This window comes from Ursus maritimus, unplaced genomic scaffold (assembly GCF_017311325.1).
Source record: "Ursus maritimus isolate PB19 unplaced genomic scaffold, ASM1731132v1 scaffold_17, whole genome shotgun sequence".
In the NCBI taxonomy this organism is placed as follows: Eukaryota; Metazoa; Chordata; class Mammalia; order Carnivora; family Ursidae; genus Ursus; species Ursus maritimus.
The window spans coordinates 56,063,600-56,086,066 of NW_024424119.1; the positions used below are offsets into that span (position 1 = coordinate 56,063,600).

A 22,467-nucleotide genomic window follows, 5' to 3' on the forward strand; every position below is an offset into this window, starting at 1 on the left:
TCCATGTCGATATGAACAAAAATAACTCCGGGACCATCCCTGGGGACTGGAGAGAGGAAAACATACTCATTATCCCGTCTTTCTGAACCGTCTCCGACATCAAACACCAGGTAAGGTTGAAATGGCCAGTCTGATGAACACCGATTGGTTTCTGTCTGTCTACAAAAAAGCAGCGACCATTCAGAATACAAGTTATAAGAAAATATTTTATTTTTATTACAATTTTTTTTGTTAGGGAGGGAGCTGGGGATAAGAAATACCTTATTTTATCAAAATGTGTTTTAGTGAAAGGTAAAAAAGAGATTTGATTTGTTTTTCTCCCTAGGCTAGGGAGAGTGATCTACGCAATTAAAGATAACTGCAACTGAAGCGTCACTCCTGGCACAGTAAGTGAAAGAGAGCAAGCCAGAGAACACAGTCCCCAGCTTACAACGGTGCAAGTCACAATTTTTTGACTTTACTGTGCTGCAGAAGCAATACATTTCAGTGGAAACCGTACTTGGAATTTCGAATGTGGATCCTATCCAGGGCTAGCAACACGCGGTACAACGCTCTCACGAGATGCTGGGCAGCAGCGAGGTGCCACTCCCAGTCAGCCCCGCGGTCACAAGGGCAACCGACTTCTACACTGACGACCACGCTGTTTGTCACTATCAGTACAGTCTTTGATAAATTGCACGAGATATCCAACACTTTACTATAAAATGGGCTGTGTGCTGGAGGATTTTTGCTAACTGTAGGCTAACATAAGTGCTCTGAGTACGTTTGAGTAGGCCAGGCCAAGCCATGTCTCGTAGGTTAGGTGTACTAAACCCATTTCTGACTTACGGTATGTTTACTGGGACATAACTCCATCGTAAGTTGAAGAAGATCTGTACTATGCTGAGTATGGTGTGATTCTTTTTTTCAAAAATTTAAAAAGGAAAAAAGGAAAAAAAGATATGCATAGTACAAGGACTAGAAATAGATACACCAAGATGTTACCAGTGATTATTTCTAGCACAAATAAAGGCAATCCTCCCCCTTCTTTTTTATCCGCATTTGCTAAAATCAACATGGATTTTGTAATTAGAAAAAATTATTAAACCTTGGATTTATGCTTTTTATGACAAGACTTAAGAATACAGTAAAATAGCTATTCTTCCTAAGCAGCTAAGCCCACAAATAAAATAAGCCAATAGGCAATGAGTGGAACTCACCTATTTGTTTTCAAGCTTCTGTTATAAACATAATTAGAGGGGAAGAGACATATGTCCGGGTGCATCCTGTACTGAACAGTAAGCTGTAAAATGGGCAGCCTGCCGATCATATTATGCTCCACGTTGTCTTCCAACAGCTTGTAGAAGCGCGCCATCATGGACTGGTCGTAGCCATACTCCTGTGCTTTCTGCAAAGGGGGAAAACAGCCATGTCCAAGCACTTGTTTATGCCTTCCCTGCTACTGTAGAAACAGTCACTGAGCTCTCCTATGTAAGCGGGAAGGTTTAAGTGGCATAAGATGACCAACAACCCCAGATTCGGAGAAAGAGGCTTCCGACTCCGGGACTTGAAAAGCCATTTAGCTTGACCGTAAAAGTTTCTTTAGAAAACCCACATAATGCTTATGAAAAAGATGTGACCTGGGGCACCTGGCTGGCTCAGTCAGTAGAGCATGCGACCCTTGATCTCAAGGTTGTGAGTTCAAGCTCCATGTTGGGTGTGGAGCCTACTTACTTAAAAAAAAAAAAAAAAAAAAAAAGACGACGACATGATCTTGTAATGGCCACAACTAAAGCTATTTTGATGCTAACAGAGGTCACCTAAAAGAATAACAAACAAAGAATTGCAACACAGATTTTAACAATTATATCTAAGGTATTCTCTCACAAATGGAAATATAGGCTGTCATTGTACACGAGTCTTTTATTATTTTTAAAAATTTTTATTTATTTATTTGAGAGAGAGCAAGCTAGAGAGAGAGAACGCACAAGCAGAGGAAGGGGCAGAGGGAGAAGCAGACTCCCCGCTGAGCAGAGAAGCCCGATGCAGGGCTCGATCCCAGGACCCCAGGATCATGACCTGTGCCGAAGGCAGATGCTTACCCAGCTGAGCCTCCCAGGAGCCCCGTACACAAGCCTTTTAAAGACCAATCTCCTTATCCACCCTCCATCCATCCGTCTATCCAACATACACTGAGCACCTAAAATCTGGGGTGCTGAGACTGCTAAGGTGAATTAGATCAAGTGCCACAGAATTTGTATTCCACTGGAGGAGAAAGACAAGTGACAATAATTACTAAGTTGATTTCATAAACCCATTAATGAGTTACAACCTGAAGAATTAGTGACCTAAAAGAAAAATGAAGAGAACGGTTCTAACATTATTGTAGCTGTGCCTTGGGATGTACTTTTCAATGTCAACATCATACAAATATTCAAAAAGTATTGCGTCTTAAATACTCTAGAAGTAAATGTGCACTGAAGAATGCACTAAGACAATGGAGATGGGATCTTCACACGTGATGCTGCAGACGTGCGTGCCAGGTTCAAAAAACCTACTGGGGAGAAAAGGCATTACTTCCTAAACCATAGGTTATTTCTGTATGTGGTTTTAAATAGGTTTTATAACTAAATAAAATAGTAGTAGTAGACATTCAACAATTTTATCTACATCCCCAGAGGCTGATCTGTTCTCGAGTTAGCCAAAACCTATTTTGAATCTCTCTGGGGGAAAAGAAAAAGGTAACAGCCCCGCCTGCAGAAAAAAAATTGAGTCTATCCTACAGAATGATGGGATTTCTATATTCTGACATGGAAGGATATTCCTGATCTAGTCATAAAAAAAAAAAAGACAATTTGGCTTCTGCCCGCTTTAAAGCAAACCCTACAATCATCCAAGCACCACACACAAACCTTAGAGCCCCTGACATCCCGTATCCTAGTGACTTATTCACTGTTACCCCCTAGACGCAAGCTCCAGAAGGGCGGGGACTTTTGTCTGTTTTCTTCACTGTTTTAACACCAGCACCTAAAACAGCCCTAAATGAGGCCAGCACTCAATGAATACTGATGGGAAGAAACGAACACACAAATGCCCAGCAAAATCTGTTAAAATACTCACTAAACTGTTCCCAGTCATTTTCCTTAGAAACAGGTGGATAGAAAAGCATTTGAGAAAATTAACTTTGTAATTATTTTCCAAATTTTCCGCAGTAAGGCCATATTATTTCTGTAATAGTAATAACAAAAAGCCCAAACACATTTTTCTCATTTTTGCTGCTTATATCAACCACCAAAGTAAGCAGTAAGGTTGGGGCCCATCAACAATCCCTTTTCACTACATGCTGATCCCTTCAAGTCAGTAAACTTGTGAAGTCCCGTGTTATCCGAAAGAAATGCAGTACAGACTCAGTTCTTCATTACTCTCCATGAACAGAATCACCTGCCGTTTTTCCCTACGGACACAAATTTTCACTCAGAGGTGGGTGTGCTTCCGGGCTAACACCCTAGTGTGATCACGCACGTGTGCTCAGACGTCAAAGAGCTGCACCAGCATTGTCGATAACTCCAAAGTTAAAACACAGTAATGACAACAAAAACCACTTGCTTTCATTCCACGACTGCACGGAAATGCTTTGAAATGATCTGTTCTCTGGGGTTATTTATGCATCCACCACTCTGTACAAACAATCTATGTATTAGTGAAATATACAACTATTATTAAATTGGTCTACACCTATGCAGATTACCCAAAACATCTACCCAAAGTCCCGATTCTGGTGTGCATTTCTAGGAGGCCTCTCGGGTGAGATAATGGCAGAGGGCCATATTCGAGGTGCTGGCTGGTCCTTCCCATAAGTGGGGTTCATAGCCCCTTTTCTCTTCCTGACACTCATCCTGACAGAGGATAGGAGAGGCACAGGCTTTTTTTTTTTTTTTTTTGTACGCTAGGACACAGAATTCTAAAACTGGAAATGTACTCTGAGAGCACATTTAAAGTACTCTTTATAATGTTTTCCTCAAATTCGCATACATTTAAATATGAATCAGGAGGTTAGGAAACTTCTTTTAAAATTTTTCTTTTATTATTGTTTTGGGGTTTATGTTACTAAAATGGATCAGATACAGCCCTTACAACAGCTGCGCACTGCCTCTTCCCAAGAAAGAGCAGGCCGCACACAGAACACGGTCGTTGCCATCTTCTGGTCTCGGGAGCGCACACTGCTTGGGTCACATGTGCACATAAGCACAATCAGGAACAAAGGGACATTTTCACAGACTTTTACTCTTTAACGGTGGTTCTCTTTTCTTAGCCATTCCCTACTTTTCCTTCCAAATAAGAGATGATGATCCAAGAAAGACCCCCTCCAAACACAAGAACAGAAAAGGCCCTTCCACTTTAAAGCAGTAGGACATGAAACTAACTTACCATAGAAATGACCGTGGGAGGGAGCTGTTTAGGATCTCCGACGAGGATGAGCTTGTTACAACGATGGATGAGTGGAGTAAGAGTCTCAACCTCACAAGACTGCCCGGCCTTGGGAAGAAAGTACAGGATGAGAAAGTGTCCCTAATCATCTTTGCTGCTTCTTTATCCACGTACACTTCATCTAGTTCATAAAAGTTCTAACATTCAGAAAAGCATCACACTTTCTCCTTCTGCACTGAATATCAAAAATAAGGATTTTTGAGTATACTTATCCTGATGAGCACCAGGTGATTAAAATAACTTAAAAAATAAGAAAAACAAAATGAAAAAAAAAAAGTAAGGTTTTTTTTTTTTTTTTTTGGTTAGAAAAGATAACAGCAACAACAGAAACAAATATTCTTAACAATCAATTAAAAAGAACCACGACAGGTGCACTGTGAAGTCAGCACCACTCGGGTACCATGACCACTTGGGAACCAGCCACAAGCTGGAAGGCGTGTAATGCCCCTGTTCTATGTTCTCTGTTCCGGCTGGGCACATGCCCAGGGGAACTGCATGGCTGTGTGTCCCTTTCTCCCCGCCACCCCCTTTCTTCCTTGTTCCCCGCAGGCCTCATCATCTGCAAGACTCAAGCTTCTCTTCAATGACATTTTCTTCAATTATTTCATCATTTCCATGGTTTCTGTTCTTTCGTTTTGGTGAGATTGGATCTTGGATTGATCCTCTGTTATCTAATTTTCCAAGACTTTTGTCTCCTGGCTCTACATTCTGGCAAACAGTAGGTACCCAACAAATGCTTGCTCAATGAATGAACTACGAATAAAGGATGTTAGCTGAAAATATTGTGGCTCAGAGCTGTCCAAAGTTATATTAAAACTGCTTCAAAAGGGAACAAGAGCTATTCCAAGCAGAAGCGAGATACTCCTTAGGAAGGATCTGCTGGGGACAATCAGGCATCCTTAAAGACTATATCCCCAATTCTGGAAAAGCCATTTAACGGTGGGGGGCCGTCAGTAGCACATTTCAACATAAGAGTCTACGCACACGTGACAGCAGGTAAAAACCAGCTGCACAAGGCCTCTGCTCTCCCTAACTCAGCAGCAGCACGGTTCCCCGAAGACTCGGCCCTCACAGCACCATCCAATTCGTACCGCCGACCCCCTACTGACCTCATCAACGATGACACAACTGAAGGGGACGCCCCCTTGTCCACGAAAAGCAGACTCAAGCAGTAAACCGCCGCTCGTGCTCAACGTGCAGCAGATGACATGGGACTCTAGGATGATGATGCTCTGTGTTTTTTGTGGGCGTCCTTGAACCTAAGACGACAAATAAAAGTCAATCAGTATTTAGCTGTATATAAATTCTTGATTATGGCAGGCCTATTTTTACTGTAAAACATCCTCCATTTGGCTTGATGGGACCAGAAAGAGCCTTCTGGAAGTTTCTACCCACTGGCAGAAGTCCCTCTGCATCCATCACTTTTTGGCATCTCTAAGTCCCAAGACAGAAAGCCCACGCCTGCCTGAGATGGAGAGAAAGCTGCACTTGGAGCGTGCATATGGAATGATAGAGCTTGAGACATAAAAACACAGACATGCAGGGTTAAGATGGCAGAGGAGTAGGAGACACTGCTTTCAGCCGGTCCTCCGAGTCGAGCTGGATAGGTACCAGACCAGCCTAAACAACCACGGAACCAGCCTGAGACGCAGGAAGACGATCTGGATCTCTACAAATGAACATCTCCAGCGCTGAGTATTGAGGTACGGGCGCGGGAGCATGAAACTGTGCACAGATATCGGAAGATAAACGGAAGGGGGAGGGAGGGTGCCGGGAAGCGGTAGCCACTTGCACGGGAGAGCAGGCGGGGCTCGCTGACGGCACCCGCAAAACAGCAGACAGAGACCGTGAGCCGGGTGCGCGTGCCACCAGGCATCTCGCAGAACCCCGGAATCCCGGTGCGCTCACTGGATCCAGACTGAGACTGGGAGATCCGGGAGTGCGCGGGGCGGCTGGCGGCTGGCGGCATTAGAAACACGAACATTAGTAGAGAACGGGCCGCAATCCCTCTGTTCTGTGACAGAGGCTGAAATTTGGCCGCTGCTGCTCTGACCCTCAGAAGAGGCACAGCAAACCGCCAGGGAAAGCCGCCAGAGAACAAAAGCCTGGAAATACCGGCTCAGGGAGTGCCCATCCCCATCCCCCCTCGCAGGGGACACGGAGACTCTACCCAAACAGGGCTGCCTGAGTATTGGCGCGGCAGGCCCCTCCCCCAGAACACAGAAGGCAGGCTGAAAAATCAAGAAGCCCACAACCCGGGCGCCTGGGTGGCGCAGTCATTGAGCGCCTGCCTTCGGCTTAGGGCGTGATCCCGGCGTTCCGGAAAGGAGTCCCTCATCGGGCTCCTCCGCTGGGAGCCTGCTTCTTCCTCTCCCACTCCCCTGCTTCTGTTCCCTCTCTCGCTGGTTGGCTGCCACATAAATAAATAAATAAAATCTTTAAAGAAGAAGCCCACATCCCTAAGATCCCTATAAAACAAGGGGCACGGCCTGGGACCCAGTCAATAATTTGGGCTCTGGAAACCCCGCAACCTCTCTTCATCAGAATGACAAGAAGGAGAAGCCCCCCCCAGCAAAGAAAAGACAGTGAGTCTGTGGCCTCTGCCACAGAAATAATGGATATGGATGTAACCAAATTATCAGAAATGGAATTCAGAGTAACGATGGTCAAAATGATGAGTAGAATTGAAAAAACTATTAACGAAAAGGTTACTGAGAATATAGAATCCCTAAGGACAGAAATGAGAGCAAATCTGACAGAAATTAAAAATTCTATGAGCCAAATGCAGGCAAAACTAGAGGCTCTGACAGCCAGGGTCGCAGAAGCAGAGGAACGGGTTAGTGAATTGGAGGATGGGTTAATAGAGGAAAAAATGAAAATAGAAGATGGTCTTAAAAAAATCCACGCCCACGAATGTAGGTTACGGGAGATTACTGACTCAATGAAACGATCCAATGTTAGAATCATCGGCATCCCCGAGGGGGTGGAGAAAAACAGAGGTCTAGAAGAGATATTTGAACAAATTGTAGCTGAAAACTTCCCTAATCTAGCAAGGGAAACAAACATTCGTGTCCAAGAGGCAGAGAGGACCCCTCCCAAGCTCAACCACGACAAACCTACGCCACGTCACGTCATAGTGCAATTCGCAAATATTAGATGCAAGGATACAGTATTGAAAGCGGCCAGGGCAAAGAAATTTCTCACGTACCAAGGCAAAAGCATCAGAATTACGTCAGACCTGTCTACACAGACCTGGAATGAGAGAAAGGGTTGGGGGAGCATATTTAAAGCTCTTTCAGAGAAAAACATGCAGCCAAGGATCCTTTATCCAGCAAGGCTGTCATTCAGAATTGATGGAGAAATAAAGACATTTCAGAATCGCCAGTCACTAACCAATTTTGTAACCACGAAACCAGCCCTACAGGAGATATTACGGGGGGTTCTATAAAAGTAAAAAGGCCCCAAGAGTGATACAGAACAGAAAGTCACAGCCAATACAAACAAAGACTTTACTGGCAACATGGCAACATTAAAATCATATCTCTCAGTAATCAGTCTTAATGTAAATGGTTTGAACCATCCCATAAAACGCCACAGGGTTGCAGATTGGATAAAAAGAAATGACCCATCCATTTGCTGTCTACAAGAGACTCATTTCGAACCCAAAGATGCATTCAGACTGAGAGTAAGGGGATGGAGTACCATCTTTCACGCAAATGGACCTCAAAAGAAAGCTGGGGTAGCAATTCTCATATCAGATAAATTGGATTTTAAACTACAGACTATAGTTAGAGATGCAGAAGGGCACTATATTATTCTTAAGGGAAGTATTCAACAAGTGGATATGACAATTATAAATATATATGCCCCCAACAGGGGAGCAGCAAGATACACAAGCCAACTCTTAACCAGAATAAAGAGACATATAAATAAAAATACATTAATAGTAGGGGACCTCAACACTCCACTCTCAGAAATAGACAGAACACCCTGGCAAAAACTAAGCAAAGAATCAAAGGCTTTGAATGCCATACTCGACGAGTTGGACCTCATAGATATATATAGAACACTACACCCCAGAACCAAAGAATACTCATTCTATTCTAATGCCCATGGAACATTCTCAAGAATAGACCATGTTCTGGGACACAAAACAGGTCTCAACCGATACCAAAAGATTGAAATTATCCCCTGCATATTCTCAGACCACAACGCTCTGAAATTGGAACTCAACCACAAGGAAAAATTTGGAAGAAACTCAAACACTTGGAGACTAAGAACCATCCTGCTCAGGAATGACTCGATAAACCAGGAAATCAAAAATCAAATTAAACAATTTATGGAGACCAATGAGAATGAAAATACAACAGTCCAAAACCTATGGGATACTGCAAAGGCAGTCCTAAGGGGGAAATACATAGCCATCCAAGCCTCACTCAAAAGAATAGAAAAATCTAAAATGCAGTTTTTATATTCTCACCTCAAGAAGCTGGAACAGCAACAGAGGGACAGGCCTAATCCACGCACGAGGAAGCAGTTGACCAAAATTAGAGCTGAAATCAATCAAGCAGAAACCAGAAGTACAGTAGAGCAGATCAACAGGACTAGAAGCTGGTTCTTTGAGAGAATCAATAAAATTGACAGACCACTGGCAAGACTTATCCAAAAGAAAAGAGAAAGGACCCAGATTATTAAAATTATGAATGAAAAAGGAGAGGTCACGACGAACACCATTGAAATTGGAAGGATTATTAGAAATTTTTATCAACAGCTATATGCCAATAAACTAAGCAATCTGGAAGAGATGGAATCCTTCCTGGAAACCTATAAACTACCAAGATTGAAACCGGAAGAAATTGATTCCTTAAACAGGCCAATTAATTATGAAGAAATTGAGTCAGTGATAAACAACCTTCCAAATAACAAAACTCCAGGCCCGGACGGTTTTCCTGGGGAATTCTACCAAACATTCAAAGAAGAAATAATACCTATTCTCCTAAAGCTATTTCAAAAAATAGAAACAGAAGGAAAGCTACCAAACTCATTCTATGAGGCCAATATTACCTTGATCCCCAAACCAGGCAAAGACCCCCTCAAAAAGGAGAATTACAGACCGATTTCCCTAATGAATATGGACGCCAAAATCCTCAACAAGATACTTGCTAATAGAATCCAACAGTACATTAAAAGGATTATCCATCACGATCAAGTGGGATTCATACCTGGGATGCAAGCGTGGTTCAATATTCGCAAATCAATCAGCGTGATACATCATATCAACAAGAAAAGACTCAGGAACCATATGATCCTCTCAATCGATGCCGAAAAAGCATTTGACAAAATACAGCATCCTTTCCTGATTAAAACCCTTCAGAGTGTAGGAATAGAAGGTACATTTCTCAATCTCATAAAAGCCATCTATGAAAAGCCTACTGCAAATATTATTCTCAATGGGGAAAAGCTGGAAGCCTTTCCCTTAAGATCAGGAACTCGACAAGGATGCCCACTCTCGCCACTATTATTCAACATAGTACTAGAAGTCCTTGCAACAGCAATCAGACGACAAAAAGGGATCAAAGGTATTCAAATTGGCAAAGAAGAAGTCAAAATGTCTCTCTTTGCAGATGACATGATACTCTATATGGAAAACCCAAAAGAAGCCACTCCCAAACTATTAGAAGTTATAGAGCAATTCAGTAACGTGGCGGGATACAAAATCAATGCTCAGAAATCAGTTGCATTTCTATACACGAATAACGAGACCGAAGAAAGAGAAATTAGGGAATCCATCCCATTTACAATAGCACCAAAAACCATACGTTACCTTGGAATTAACTTAACCAGAGACGTAAAGGACCTATATTCTAGAAACTATAAATCACTCTTGAAAGACATTGAGGAAGACATAAAAAGATGGAAAGATATTCCATGCTCATGGATTGGAAGAATTAACATAGTTAAAATGTCCATGCTACCCAGAGCAATCTACACTTTCAATGCTATCCCGATCAAAATACCGAGGACATTTTTCAAAGAACTGGAACAAATAGTCCTTAAATTTGTATGGAAACAGAAAAGGCCCCGAATCTCCAAGGAACTGTTGAAAAGGAAAAACAAAGCTGGGGGCATCACAATGCCGGATTTCGAGCTGTACTACAAAGCTGTGATCACAAAGACAGCATGGTACTGGCACAAAAACAGACACATAGACCAATGGAACAGAATAGAGAGCCCAGAAATGGACCCTCGGCTCTTTGGGCAACTAATATTTGATAAAGCAGGAAAAAACATCCGGTGGGAAAAAGACAGTCTCTTCAATAAATGGTGCTGGGAAAATTGGACAGCTACATGCAAAAGAATGAAACTTGACCACTCTCTCACACCATACACAAAAATAAACTCCAAATGGATGAAAGACCTCGATGTGAGACAGGAATCCATCAAAATTCTAGAGGAGAACATAGGCAGCAACCTCTACGACATCGGCCAAAGCAACCTTTTTCATGACACATCCCCAAAGGCAAGAGAAACAAAAGATAAAATGAATTTATGGGACTTCATCAAGATTAAAAGTTTCTGCACAGCCAAGGAAACAGTCAGAAAAACTAAGAGGCAGCCCACGGAATGGGAGAATATATTTGCAAATGACACTACAGATAAAGGACTGGTATCCAAGATCTACAAAGAACTTCTCAAACTCAATACACGAGAAACAAATAAACAAATCAAAAAATGGGCAGAAGATATGAACAGACACTTTTCCAATGAAGACATACAAATGGCTAACAGACACATGAAAAAATGTTCAAAATCATTAGCCATCAAGGAAATTCAAATCAAAACCACACTGAGATACCACCTTACGCCAGTTAGAATGGCAAAAATAGACAAGGCAAGAAACAACAATTGTTGGAGAGGATGTGGAGAAAGGGGATCCCTCCTACATTGTTGGTGGGAATGCAAGTTGGTACAGCCACTCTGGAAAACAGTGTGGAGGTCCCTTAAAAAGTTAAAAATTGAGCTACCCTATGATCCAGCCATTGCACTACTGGGTGTTTACCCCAAAGATACAGACGTAGTGAAGAGAAGGGCCATATGCACCCCAATGTTCATAGCAGCAATGTCCACAATAGCTAAATCGTGGAAGGAGCCGAGATGCCCTTCAACAGATGACTGGATTAAGAAGTTGTGGTCCATATATACAATGGAATATTACTCAGCTATCAGAAAGAACGAGTTCTCAACATTTGCTACAACATGGACGGCACTGGAGGAGATAATGCTAAGTGAAATAAGTCAAGCAGAGAAAGACAACTATCATATGATTTCTCTCATCTATGGAACATAAGAACTAGGATGATCAGTAGGGGAAGAAAGGGATAAAGAAAGGGGGGGTAATCAGAAGGGGGAATGAAACATGAGAGACTATGGACTATGAGAAACAAACTGAGGACTTCAGAGGGGAGGGGGGTGGGGGAATGGGATAGACCGGTGATGGGTAGTAAGGAGGGCACGTATTGCATGGTGCACTGGGTGTTATACACAACTAATGAATCATCGAGCCTTACATCGGAAACCGGGGATGTACTGTATGGTGACTAACATAATATAATAAAAAATCATTAAAAAAAAAAAAAAAAACATCCTCCATTTATTACGTGATAAAAATATTTAGTGAACGACAGGGAACCTCAAATCTAGAAAACGGCAGAAACGTTCAAGATAATCCGAAACTACCGGAGAGAACACTGTGCTCTGCATGTCGTCTAAGCTCAGAACAGGATTTAAGCACGTTAGGAAAAATGTGTTCAGGCTTGATTTGGTCAGAGCAAATTACAATTCTTACAGCAGATGTACGTGGGCAGGTATCAGAATGCGTAGAGATAGTTGTGAAGCAATTATCTGAGTTAAACTAGGGTCAGAACTCAGCTCGCACAGACTTTTTCTGTTAGTTTTTAAGTATATCATGCTGTTCTTTCTTTTACAAAGGCTCGTGCCAACGATGGCGCCTGTGACAATGAGGAGCGCTCCACCTGCACGCTAAGACAGACCACCTCGGTCCATCTCTGCCACACGGACCGCGTGACGGCGCCAGACAGGCCACGTCCCATTCGGTGTTCAAGCTAGTGAACCAGTGGTCTCATCAGAGAATCAAACAGGGGTTCGTCCCTGTGCATCTGTTCGACCCCAGGTGTGGACGCCCAGACACGCGTGGAAGCTTCAGGGAGACGGTGGGCAACTGTGGCACACACGATCGCACTGTCACACACCTCTCCTCTCGGCCACGTACTGAGGAAAACTGCCACGTACAATTAATTCAGTGGCTCGCAGAACAAGGTGAAGAGCAGCGAAACCCACAGTACATGCAAAATCAGACTCCATCCTTCAACACAGACTTCATCCTTAAATTTGGGAAGTAATTTTGGGCTCAGTTCACAATTTTAATAAAAATCTTTCCAAATAATTTTGTATTTAAATGAGAAAACAGCTAATGAAAATATGAATTAAGTTCAACTGTGATTTATTTAGCTATATCGGGAAGGCTAATAATACATTCAAGAGGAAAAATCTCAGCTTAAAAATAGGAGTAACGTTACCAGTTGCTATGCCCTGCTCTCCCTGACCCCCACTGGTTTATTAGGGCTGCAGTCTGGTGATGAGGATATCTATCTGGCTCATCCTAGCTTTGATCTAAATCTTTTTCACTTTTTTTTTAAAGGCTGTATTTTTACATAAGCTCTATGCCTAATGTGGGGCTCAAACTCACAACCCCAAGGTTAAGAGTCACATGTTCCACCGACTGAGCCCGCCAGGCGCCCTTGTCTGATATTTTTATATCCAAAGAACACTGGGGAAGAAGTTACACACACTACAGAAGGATTCTTATGATCAAAAACAAATATGATAAGTTAATGCTTTCAGTCAAGAATCACAAAACATTTGTTTGTACTTTCTTTCACCAAATCCCCGGCCACTGTCATTCTACTTGAATCCAGACATGTGATTTTTTTTCTTCTCTTTTTTGGTGTCCCTGCGTGGGCACGAATTTTATTTTAATAGGGAAAACACCTTCAAATCTACTTTTACTAACTACTCACCTGATGATAGTTATCGTAACTGACTTTGCAGTGGTGGGGGGTGTGAAGAGCACCTAACAATGGAGTTTGGTACTTACCCAGACCCAAAAAAGGAAAAGATACTTTATAATCACCTCTTTCTTAGAAATCTCAGTGACGGTAAGAATTAGGCTAAAGCAAAAAAACCAAATGTACACGTAATTGTATCATTTTCTCTACTTTAACATTTAAAAAAGTTTTTCATAATAAATTTTTAAATTCAATTAAGAAAAGCCCATTGGTTGTGTGAAATAATTCACAATAAAGAGAAAGAGAAAAACCTGGAAAATGCTACAGGTGAACCACTTACCTCTTTAATTTTAGAAGCTAGTTCCTGCCTCTCTTTTGAAACCTTTGCGATTTTTTCATCTAATTCTTGCCTCTGGAAAAGGTGAGAATGCAATCATTAAAGTTAAACTGAGCATTTTAAAATGCTTTCCAGCTCACTGCCTTGCCTTTCAGGTGACACTATAATGTGCCTAAGAGAGACTCGCTATTCACCCAGCTCCCTCTCTCCTCACCAGGAGTCCTGACACTCGGGCTGCGCTGCGGCCACGCTACCTCACGGTACTGCCGCCTCACATCACACTGTCTGGCCGAGAGGCCTGCAGAGACCCTCCACAGACACCAGGTCCCGGGCAGGAGAACAGCCACAGAGTCCCAGCAAACGGAAGAACCGACAGGACTGCCCAGCGGTCCTCGTGACCAAAAGCACTCCCTGCCTCGAGCGCCTGTGTGTCCGATGCACCCCCATGCAGCTTATCCAAGCCCTGCTCTTTTGGTTTGAGCTGCCCAATCTGGCCCTAGCTCAGGACTCCCAAAGCACCCCACCCACAGGCCCTAAGAAAGGCATGCGCCCCAGGTCCTGCCTCTCTGTCTGCACTCTGCCTTGACCTCCCTGTGTGGCTCCTGGAGGCGGGACGTGTACTTCCTCCAGGACCTATGCGTAATAAGCATCTCTATTTCAATTTCTCTATGGTCTGGCACCCTGAGCTCCACTTAAGCATTAATCTGATAAATCTGTAACACTGTACAAGATTCTGTTCTGTCTAGTGTGTCCCAGGTGTGCTATTTCCATCTGCGGAGGAGTCCAACCCCTGAGGCTCATTCCTTCATTAATTTCTGGGTGGTTCAAACAGGTTATTAATCACATCCCAGTCATTCCTCTAGCCATAGTGATGGGCATATAACACAGGCCTGGTAAACTACGGCTCACATTCCTTCAAAAACAGGGATTAGACCTGCTTGCACACCCAGGGACTAATCAGACTCCCTTCACGGAATTGACACATGGACAGCAGGGAAAGCAGCCCCTTCTCTCCCTATGGGTTTTCTCTCCGTCTTTCTCTCTTTCTTAAGATTTATTTATTTATCTGAGAGAGAGAGAAAGAGCGTGGACAGCGGGGGAGGGGGGAGGCAGAGTGAGAGGGAGAGAAGCAGACTCCCCAGTGAGCATGGAGCCTGACACAGGGCTTGATCCCACGACCCTGAGATCATGACTTGAGCCAAAATTAAGAGCTGGATACTTAACTGACTGAGCCACCCAGGTGCCCCTCCCATGAGTTTTCTAAGCTGGGGTGGTGGTACCCAGAGATGCTGGCACTTGTCTTCTCCAAGATGAGGAATGTGTGACACACAGAAAAATCAAGGGATGGAGAAATGACATCTGAGCCTCTGGACCCAGCTACACTGAAGTTAATCATTCCCAGAGTGCCAAAGCATAGGAGTCAGTGAATTCCCTTTTGGTCTAAGTTGGGTTTAACTTGCGACTGAAAGATATCTAATAAATTCACTACAGCTTTAATACAAGGCAGGCAACAGCAAACTAGTTTGTGGGCCAAATTCAGCTCACCATCTGTTCTTATAAATAAAGTTTTATTGGAACACTGCCACATCCATTTGTGTATGTATTATCTATCGCTACTTTTATGCTACCACAGCAGAGTTGAGTAGTTGAAACAGAGACCATATGGCCTGCAAAGTCTAAATTATTTACTACCTTTCCTTTTTAGAAAGTTTTTTAATCCCTAATATAAGGCATACCACTTTTGTATACATCTTTATACACAAATTATGCTAGTCCACAATAAAACAATGGTATCAAATACTCGTCACTAGCTTCTGTACTTATCAGCTATTAAAAAATATTCATCAAGAAATGTTTAGATACCTGTATTTCCCTTCCACCTCGGCATAAAGCACGCTGGCGGGAAAGTTCATCGAGCTGATGATCCAGAAATTCCTTTCTTCTGTGCATCTCCTGAACATGAGAAGGTAAGTCTTTTTCTTAAAAAAAAATAAATAAAAATAAAAAATGATATAATTCTCATGAATATACACATATGCATACACAACGAGAAGAAAAACTAATTCTCAAAGCAAGGCTATTTCGAGTGTCTCCAAATTACTTTTAATGCCCAACACATTACCTGTCACATACAAGGGAACCGAAGTAATGTTAGTGTGTTTGTGCTTTAATTAGTACTTACTCATTCTGTGGTTAACTTGGCTGTCCAAACTGAATTTTAGGACCTCATTATTAATAGACTTTTCTGGACCCAGCCGTACTAAATTTATATCTCCACAGTTTCCTGTTGATAAAAAAATCATACTTAGAGATCAATAAGGACACTGCCAATCTCTGTACATAGATTCTATTTCTTTTTTCTTTTTTTTTTTTTAAGATTTTATTTATTTATTTTGACAGAGAGACAGCCAGCGAGCGAACACAAGCAGGGGGAGTGGGAGAGGAAGAACCAGGCTCCCAGCAGAGCAGGGAGCCCGATGCGGGGCTCGATCCCAGGACCCTGGGATCACCCTCTGGGCCGAAGGCAGACGCTTAACGACTGAGCCACCCAGGCGCCCCCATAGTATCTATTTCTAAGCGAGCATGTTAACAATCAGGGAAGGGAGCCAACATTAACTATCAATCAGCTACACACCTGAAACTACACTAGAGTTTCATCCACATTAGATATTCTTCATGACCAGCCTACAGGGTGAATACTTACCATTTCTACCTAATAAAAGCTACAGAGGTTGCATAAACAGGACATTACAAAGTTGAGATCTAATTATACCAACATTTCTCAAACTATGTTCTGTACAACATTCTGTAGTAAAATACATTTGGGAAAGGGGAGTTAAAGTAAGATAGACTTCTTAACCACAGGATGTATCAGATATGTAAAGACTTTCATATATTAATACATATTTGAATTTCCAAGACAGAATCATATTTTACTATCAAATCCTTTTCTGTGGAATATTCACCACAAAGTTTTGGAACTCTACCCCACATCACGCACCCCTACTCCAGAATCTCGGGGACATGAGGTGCTGGAAATTGTGGAGCAGATCACTGCAAACAGTGTAAATGTCATTTAAGTGGCTATTAACCATACCTTTATTTTAGGTCACCATATTTTATATATTAATCTAAAAATCTCTCACCCAATCATTGGGCTAAATTGCACCAATCAGCACTTGTCCCAATCTGACACAACACATACTTATTTGTTTATTGTCAATTTCCTTCCACTGAATAGGGTTCTGTTGTGGTCACTGGCACGGAAGTACAATCAATGTTTGTTGAATGAATGAATGACTTACTAAGCGGTCATCTACAACATATTTTTGTTCCTAATTCAGCTCATTCTTCTAAATTTGAAGCCATCTTCTCTGGCTAACGTTTACTTGAAGGTTTCAAAACTGCTAACTTTACTTTTGTTTCCACGAGAAAGGTGGACGAAATTACCTAGAAACTCACCCCCTACAAATACCTAGAAATGCTCCATAAATTAAAACAGACTCCCTCCTTTAAACTGCAGGGTGAGCTCACAGAAATGGAAGAGAAATTCCTAGGGGCCAAAAACAAAGAGAAAGCTCAAAACCAGAGTTGAAAGCCCACAAGCTGCTGAGGCTTCCCCGGGGGGGGGGGGGGGAGCAGGATGAGTCAGGGCCGGCACCGTCTAGGCGCTCAGAATTTTTTTTTTAACTGTATATTCAATAAAACGCAGATATTTCAAAATCTTTAGTTCTACAGAGTTTGAGAAATGTCTACATTGGCAAAACTAGCATTCCATTGAAGACATAGGAACTTTATAATGGAGGCTTGGATTTTAAAGCCCACTGGAAAGGAAAAGGGCCTGGAAGAGGTGAGAAGATGAAAAGGAAATGCATCTAACTGCACCTGGGCTTAGCTGGGAAAAACTAAATTCTCTTCCAGGACTTTCCAACCACAGGCCCATGCCACATGTCGATGTAGGGACTAAATTATATAATACCGAGAATGACAAAGGTGACCCAATCAATATACACTTGAGAGTCTTAAAATGAGACAACGAGAAACTTTACACCAATATATTTAAAAACCTAAGAGAAGTGTTGATTTTTCTTGAAAAATATAAATTAGCCAAACTCACTAAAATATAGAAACCTGAAAAGACCTATAACAGTTAAGACATTCGGACAGATTAAAACTTACCCATTTGTCAATAAACAAAAGACAATAAACAAAACAACACTAAAAACAAATTAATCTTTAAGGAATAATCTGTTGTATATAAAACATTCCAAAGAATAAACAAAAAATTTTCCCCAATTCCATTTTTAAAGTCAGTGTTATGAAAACCAGAGATATGACAAAGAAAAATCACAGGCTGACCTCATTCATGAGTACTAATATTAAAAGCCTAAATTAAACATTAGCAATCTAGCAACGTGTTAAAAAATAATAATACATGACCAAGTTGACCTTATTCTAGGAATCAAAGATACTTTAATGTTAGAAAAACATTGTAATTTACTCCACTAACAGATTAAAGAAAAAAGTTTCATTATCGTTTCAACGAATGCAACAAGAAAAATGCATGCAATAAAATTCAACCGCCCCTCATGATAAAACTAATGACAAGGGAACTTCTTTATCCTGAGGACGGTAAATACTAAAACCCAGAAATCAACAGCATACTTAGCGGCGAGATGTCCCAGGCATTTCTCTAAGGACGTCCAGGACGGCCGTAAGTAGTGGAAAGAAGTGACAATGAATGCGGTATAAAAGACCAAAGTTCTTTCCTACGGCCAGAAGGTATCATTTTTTTCTCTAACAAAACTGAAGATCCAAGCCGGATGCCTGGCCAGCCCTGTCCTGATCCCGGCCCGGCCGCGCAGTCGGCACTTGCCGACAGCGCTCCCTTTCCCCTCAGCCGGCCAGCAAAAGGCACGTTAGAACCACAGCACCGCGTATACACGGGAGCTGCTCCTGGGCTGTAACCTGCTACACCCACTTCTGAGGAGAATCTGGCATGATCTAGAAAACCGAAGATGCACGAATCCTTCAACCCAACAGCTGCACTTCAAGGTCTACCCTCAGTAGACCAGTGTCTTTATAAACTGTTGACCTATCATATGGGCTACACCTTGACATCAAAACCCAATACAGAACTCACACCCTCCCCAAGGAACGAACACAGTCCCCATGTCCCCTCGCTGCCTGAATCTCACGGGGGAGAGCGCAGCAAACGAACGCCCAAACCCTCACCTTCGCGGGGCTTATTATATCCCGGCTATACTGCACAGACGTTCTCTCACTTCTGCTCCTTCTTACTGATGGTAACTTCTGCTGGAGTTCCCCACAGCCCGCCAACCCCTTCCCACGGCTAACTCCTAACTACTCTCTAGGTTTCCTCTTAGACATCATCTCCCCCAGGAGCCTTCCCTAAGCCTCCCACGACTGAACCCAGGGCCGCTCCAGGTGTCTGAGAGTAGCCACATCTTACTGCTCTCACAGAACGTCCAGCTTTAGACTAACTGCCCACTGATGCGCTTCCTCATTACCGTCTCTTGGGAAGTTTCACTGCTGAAACCTCAGTACTTAACAAAAGGGCCTGGGCACAGAGTAAATGCTCAGTAAAATCTGCTAAATGACTTAATGAGCACATATGCGCCACAGCCCCAAGCCTTGAAGTTATTACCAGAACTGGCTTGCTCGCTGACATTCAAAGCTGCCCACACTAAACACTGAGAACAAAACCGAAAACAAATTAAAACCCATAGAAGTATCATACCCAAAGGATTCTTCTTGTCTTTACATTTTTCTTTAAATTCGAGGATGATTTTTTTCATAAGTTCATCAACAGCCGCGTTGGAAGGCGCACACACAAGGACACGGTTTTGTTTGATTTTGGCATTGGAGTTCTCATCTGAATGCCCCTTCCTCTGGTTCTACAATTTGACACACACACGCCAAACAAACAGACAAACAAAAAATACGGATGAGCTCTATTAGAGTTTCCAGTTTTTCTCTACTTCCATGTATATTCGAGAGTTCCCCTTATAAATACTTAAAAATAAGTAACAGCACCTACATCTTACATGGACGTTAAAACGACTCTAACAGAACATTTTATCATAGCTTCTCTGAGCCTCACCTCACTATCCACTTGTTTTACTCCATACTCAATCCAACCAAAACGTAGCCCAGGAATATATTCCAGACAGTTTCTTGGCATTAGACGTGCCCCGTATTAAAGTCAGAAGACCACCATTCTAGCCCTTCGGATTAGTGTCACACAGGACAGCGTTTTCTGCTCTTTTTACTACTTACACCCTTGTCTCCTTCTGCCACCTCTTTTTCAGATACAGTTCCACACAGTATCAAAGATACACAAAAGTGCGGGGAGAAAGACCTGTAGTAGTTATTTACACGTCTGTCAGTTAATTCGCGTGAAACGACGCGCTCGGCTAACAGCACTGAAGCCCTCACACACTCTACCTCTGTCAGCAGGCGGTACAGAAGCCCAACGATAGTTTTTGATTTTCCTGTTCCAGGTGGTCCATGAATCAGACAGATCTTGGCAACTGACGGGGAGTGTTTGACCATGGCATATGCAGTTTCTATCGCTTTCTTTTGGTCTTCATTGAAATCTCTTAAGTAGGCGATCTATGCAAAAGACATTAGTGAGAATGAGTTGCTCTTCCTGGAGTAGCACCGGAGAGGAAGAAGAGAAAACTTCCTGTTTGAATTTCTTCTAACCTTTATCCGACAGAAACTTTGGTGATGATCAGGCAAGACCCCAAAATGACCTTTAATCTAAAGAATCCATCTCACTACTATAAAGAAAGTTATTTATGAGTGTCTGTAGGCTTCAGCCCATCTACAACTACTACAAATGCATTTTTATTTGTGTTTCTTATAAAATGGATCACAATAAATTGGTCTATAGTTTTCTTCTATTTATTCTTTCCTTAGAGAGTAAAAAAAAAAAAAAATTCCAAGATTTTCTTTCCTAACATTCCAAGATTTTGGATCAGATCTAAGTTTAAACCTCAGCTTCACTCACAAGCTAGGTCTCCGAACTCCTAACATCTCTGGGCCTATGCCTTTTCATCCATTAAATCTGGGACTCCTGAGAGCACGAGAAGTGAATAAGATACTGCACGGAAATTCCTCGCACATAGCAGCAGGCCAAACACTATCACTTTTCTCTCGCCTTCCTCGGTATTATCTCCCAGAACGAATATACACAGCTCTTACAGAATATACGTGCTCATGCAAAATGGCAACTTTACCCATCAATTCTCCATCGATCTCTCAAATGCACAATTAACTCTATTAACCTAGTCCTACCTCTGAATTTTATCACCTAACAAGCATTTAAGTAGGATACTCATCTAACATTTTAATGCTCCTTTTTAAGCATATTTTCAATTCTTGATTGCACTGAGCCTTTTTCCCGAGGTAAGCTGAGTAACATAACACAGACTTGGCCATGTTAAAGAAAACGAAGCGCCGCATGCCGTCACCGTGTGCGCACAGGGATACGGCTTTTCCCGGACATAGAGGAAAGTGTAATGAATAAACACGACACGATGCTGTCACATTCTGACATGAAATTTTCAGACTTGTTGTTCTCGTTTAACCATGACTCACAATTCTCTCAGACGTTGTAGTTAGTAAATCTTTTGTACAGAAGTCCATGGGGTTTGGATTCAGAACAGCTCTTGCCAGTTGGTTCCGTCCACTCAACAAAGACATGGCTTTCAACTTCCTCTGTGTAGTTACCAGAGAACTGATTACGACGCATTTCACGAGTTCATTTAAATTTAGTGACAAATTATCTTGAGTCTGGATGGAAAGGGAACACTCAGATTTCCCATTGCGCACTATTATCAAGAAGGAGAAAAAGCAATTTCAGTTGCCAGTGAATAATGTTGTCCAGCTAAAAAGGTTATTCAGAATTATGCATTTATAACTTATATTTTTTGTATGATACGTTGTTGAAGTAATTCATTCAAATGCTTTCTGAATGCTTCCTAAGAACCAGGCAGTTCTTTTCTAGAAGAGGGAAGCAGAGAAGCAAATAAATCTGTCAGGTGGTGATAAGCACGATGAAGCAAGCAGAGAAAGGGGATGAAGAAGGGACAAGGGATGTGAAGGAGCTGTTACCGTCACAGGGAAGTCAAGGAAGGTGTTCCTGATACGATGGTATCGGAGCAGAAACTTAAAATAAGGGAGTAAGCCATGCCCTTACCTGGGGAGAGGGTGTTACTGGCAAAGAATCAACAACCGCAAAGACCATGAAGCAGAGATGTGACCGGAGTATTTCAGGAACAGGGACAAGCCTAGTATGGCTGGAAGGAAAAGTATGGAGACGCGTGCTGCGCAAATCAGAGAAGAAAACGGGGTTCCATTTTATAGGGCTCTGCAGACGACGATACTGTCTTTGAATCTTATTCCAAGTCTGGTAGAAAGCCACAGGGCAGCTTTGTACTGGGAAGTGACATGCTTGAACTTACACATTAAAAGACTCACTCCTCCTGCATGAGTATGAATGAAGAATAAACCACAAGGGGAAAAGCATAGAGGCAAACAGGCCACCAG

General features: G+C 42.3%; 1 protein-coding gene across 2 annotated transcripts in view; it reads right to left on the reverse strand.

Annotated features, from left to right (window-relative positions):
- Positions 1-22,467, reverse strand: part of SETX (senataxin) — an 86,908-nt gene that overhangs the window by 13,147 nt on the left and 51,294 nt on the right. For both annotated transcript variants that reach the window (XM_040632104.1, XM_040632105.1), the window contains exons 13-22: positions 21,517-21,749; positions 20,359-20,526; positions 19,652-19,808; positions 16,073-16,174; positions 15,754-15,869; positions 13,894-13,965; positions 5,577-5,726; positions 4,408-4,515; positions 1,200-1,387; positions 67-159 (exon numbers count right to left, since the gene is read on the reverse strand). In XM_040632104.1, coding sequence (XP_040488038.1) covers positions 67-159; positions 1,200-1,387; positions 4,408-4,515; positions 5,577-5,726; positions 13,894-13,965; positions 15,754-15,869; positions 16,073-16,174; positions 19,652-19,808; positions 20,359-20,526; positions 21,517-21,749 — 1,387 coding nt within the window. The remainder of the gene's footprint in view (positions 1-66; positions 160-1,199; positions 1,388-4,407; positions 4,516-5,576; positions 5,727-13,893; positions 13,966-15,753; positions 15,870-16,072; positions 16,175-19,651; positions 19,809-20,358; positions 20,527-21,516; positions 21,750-22,467) is intronic.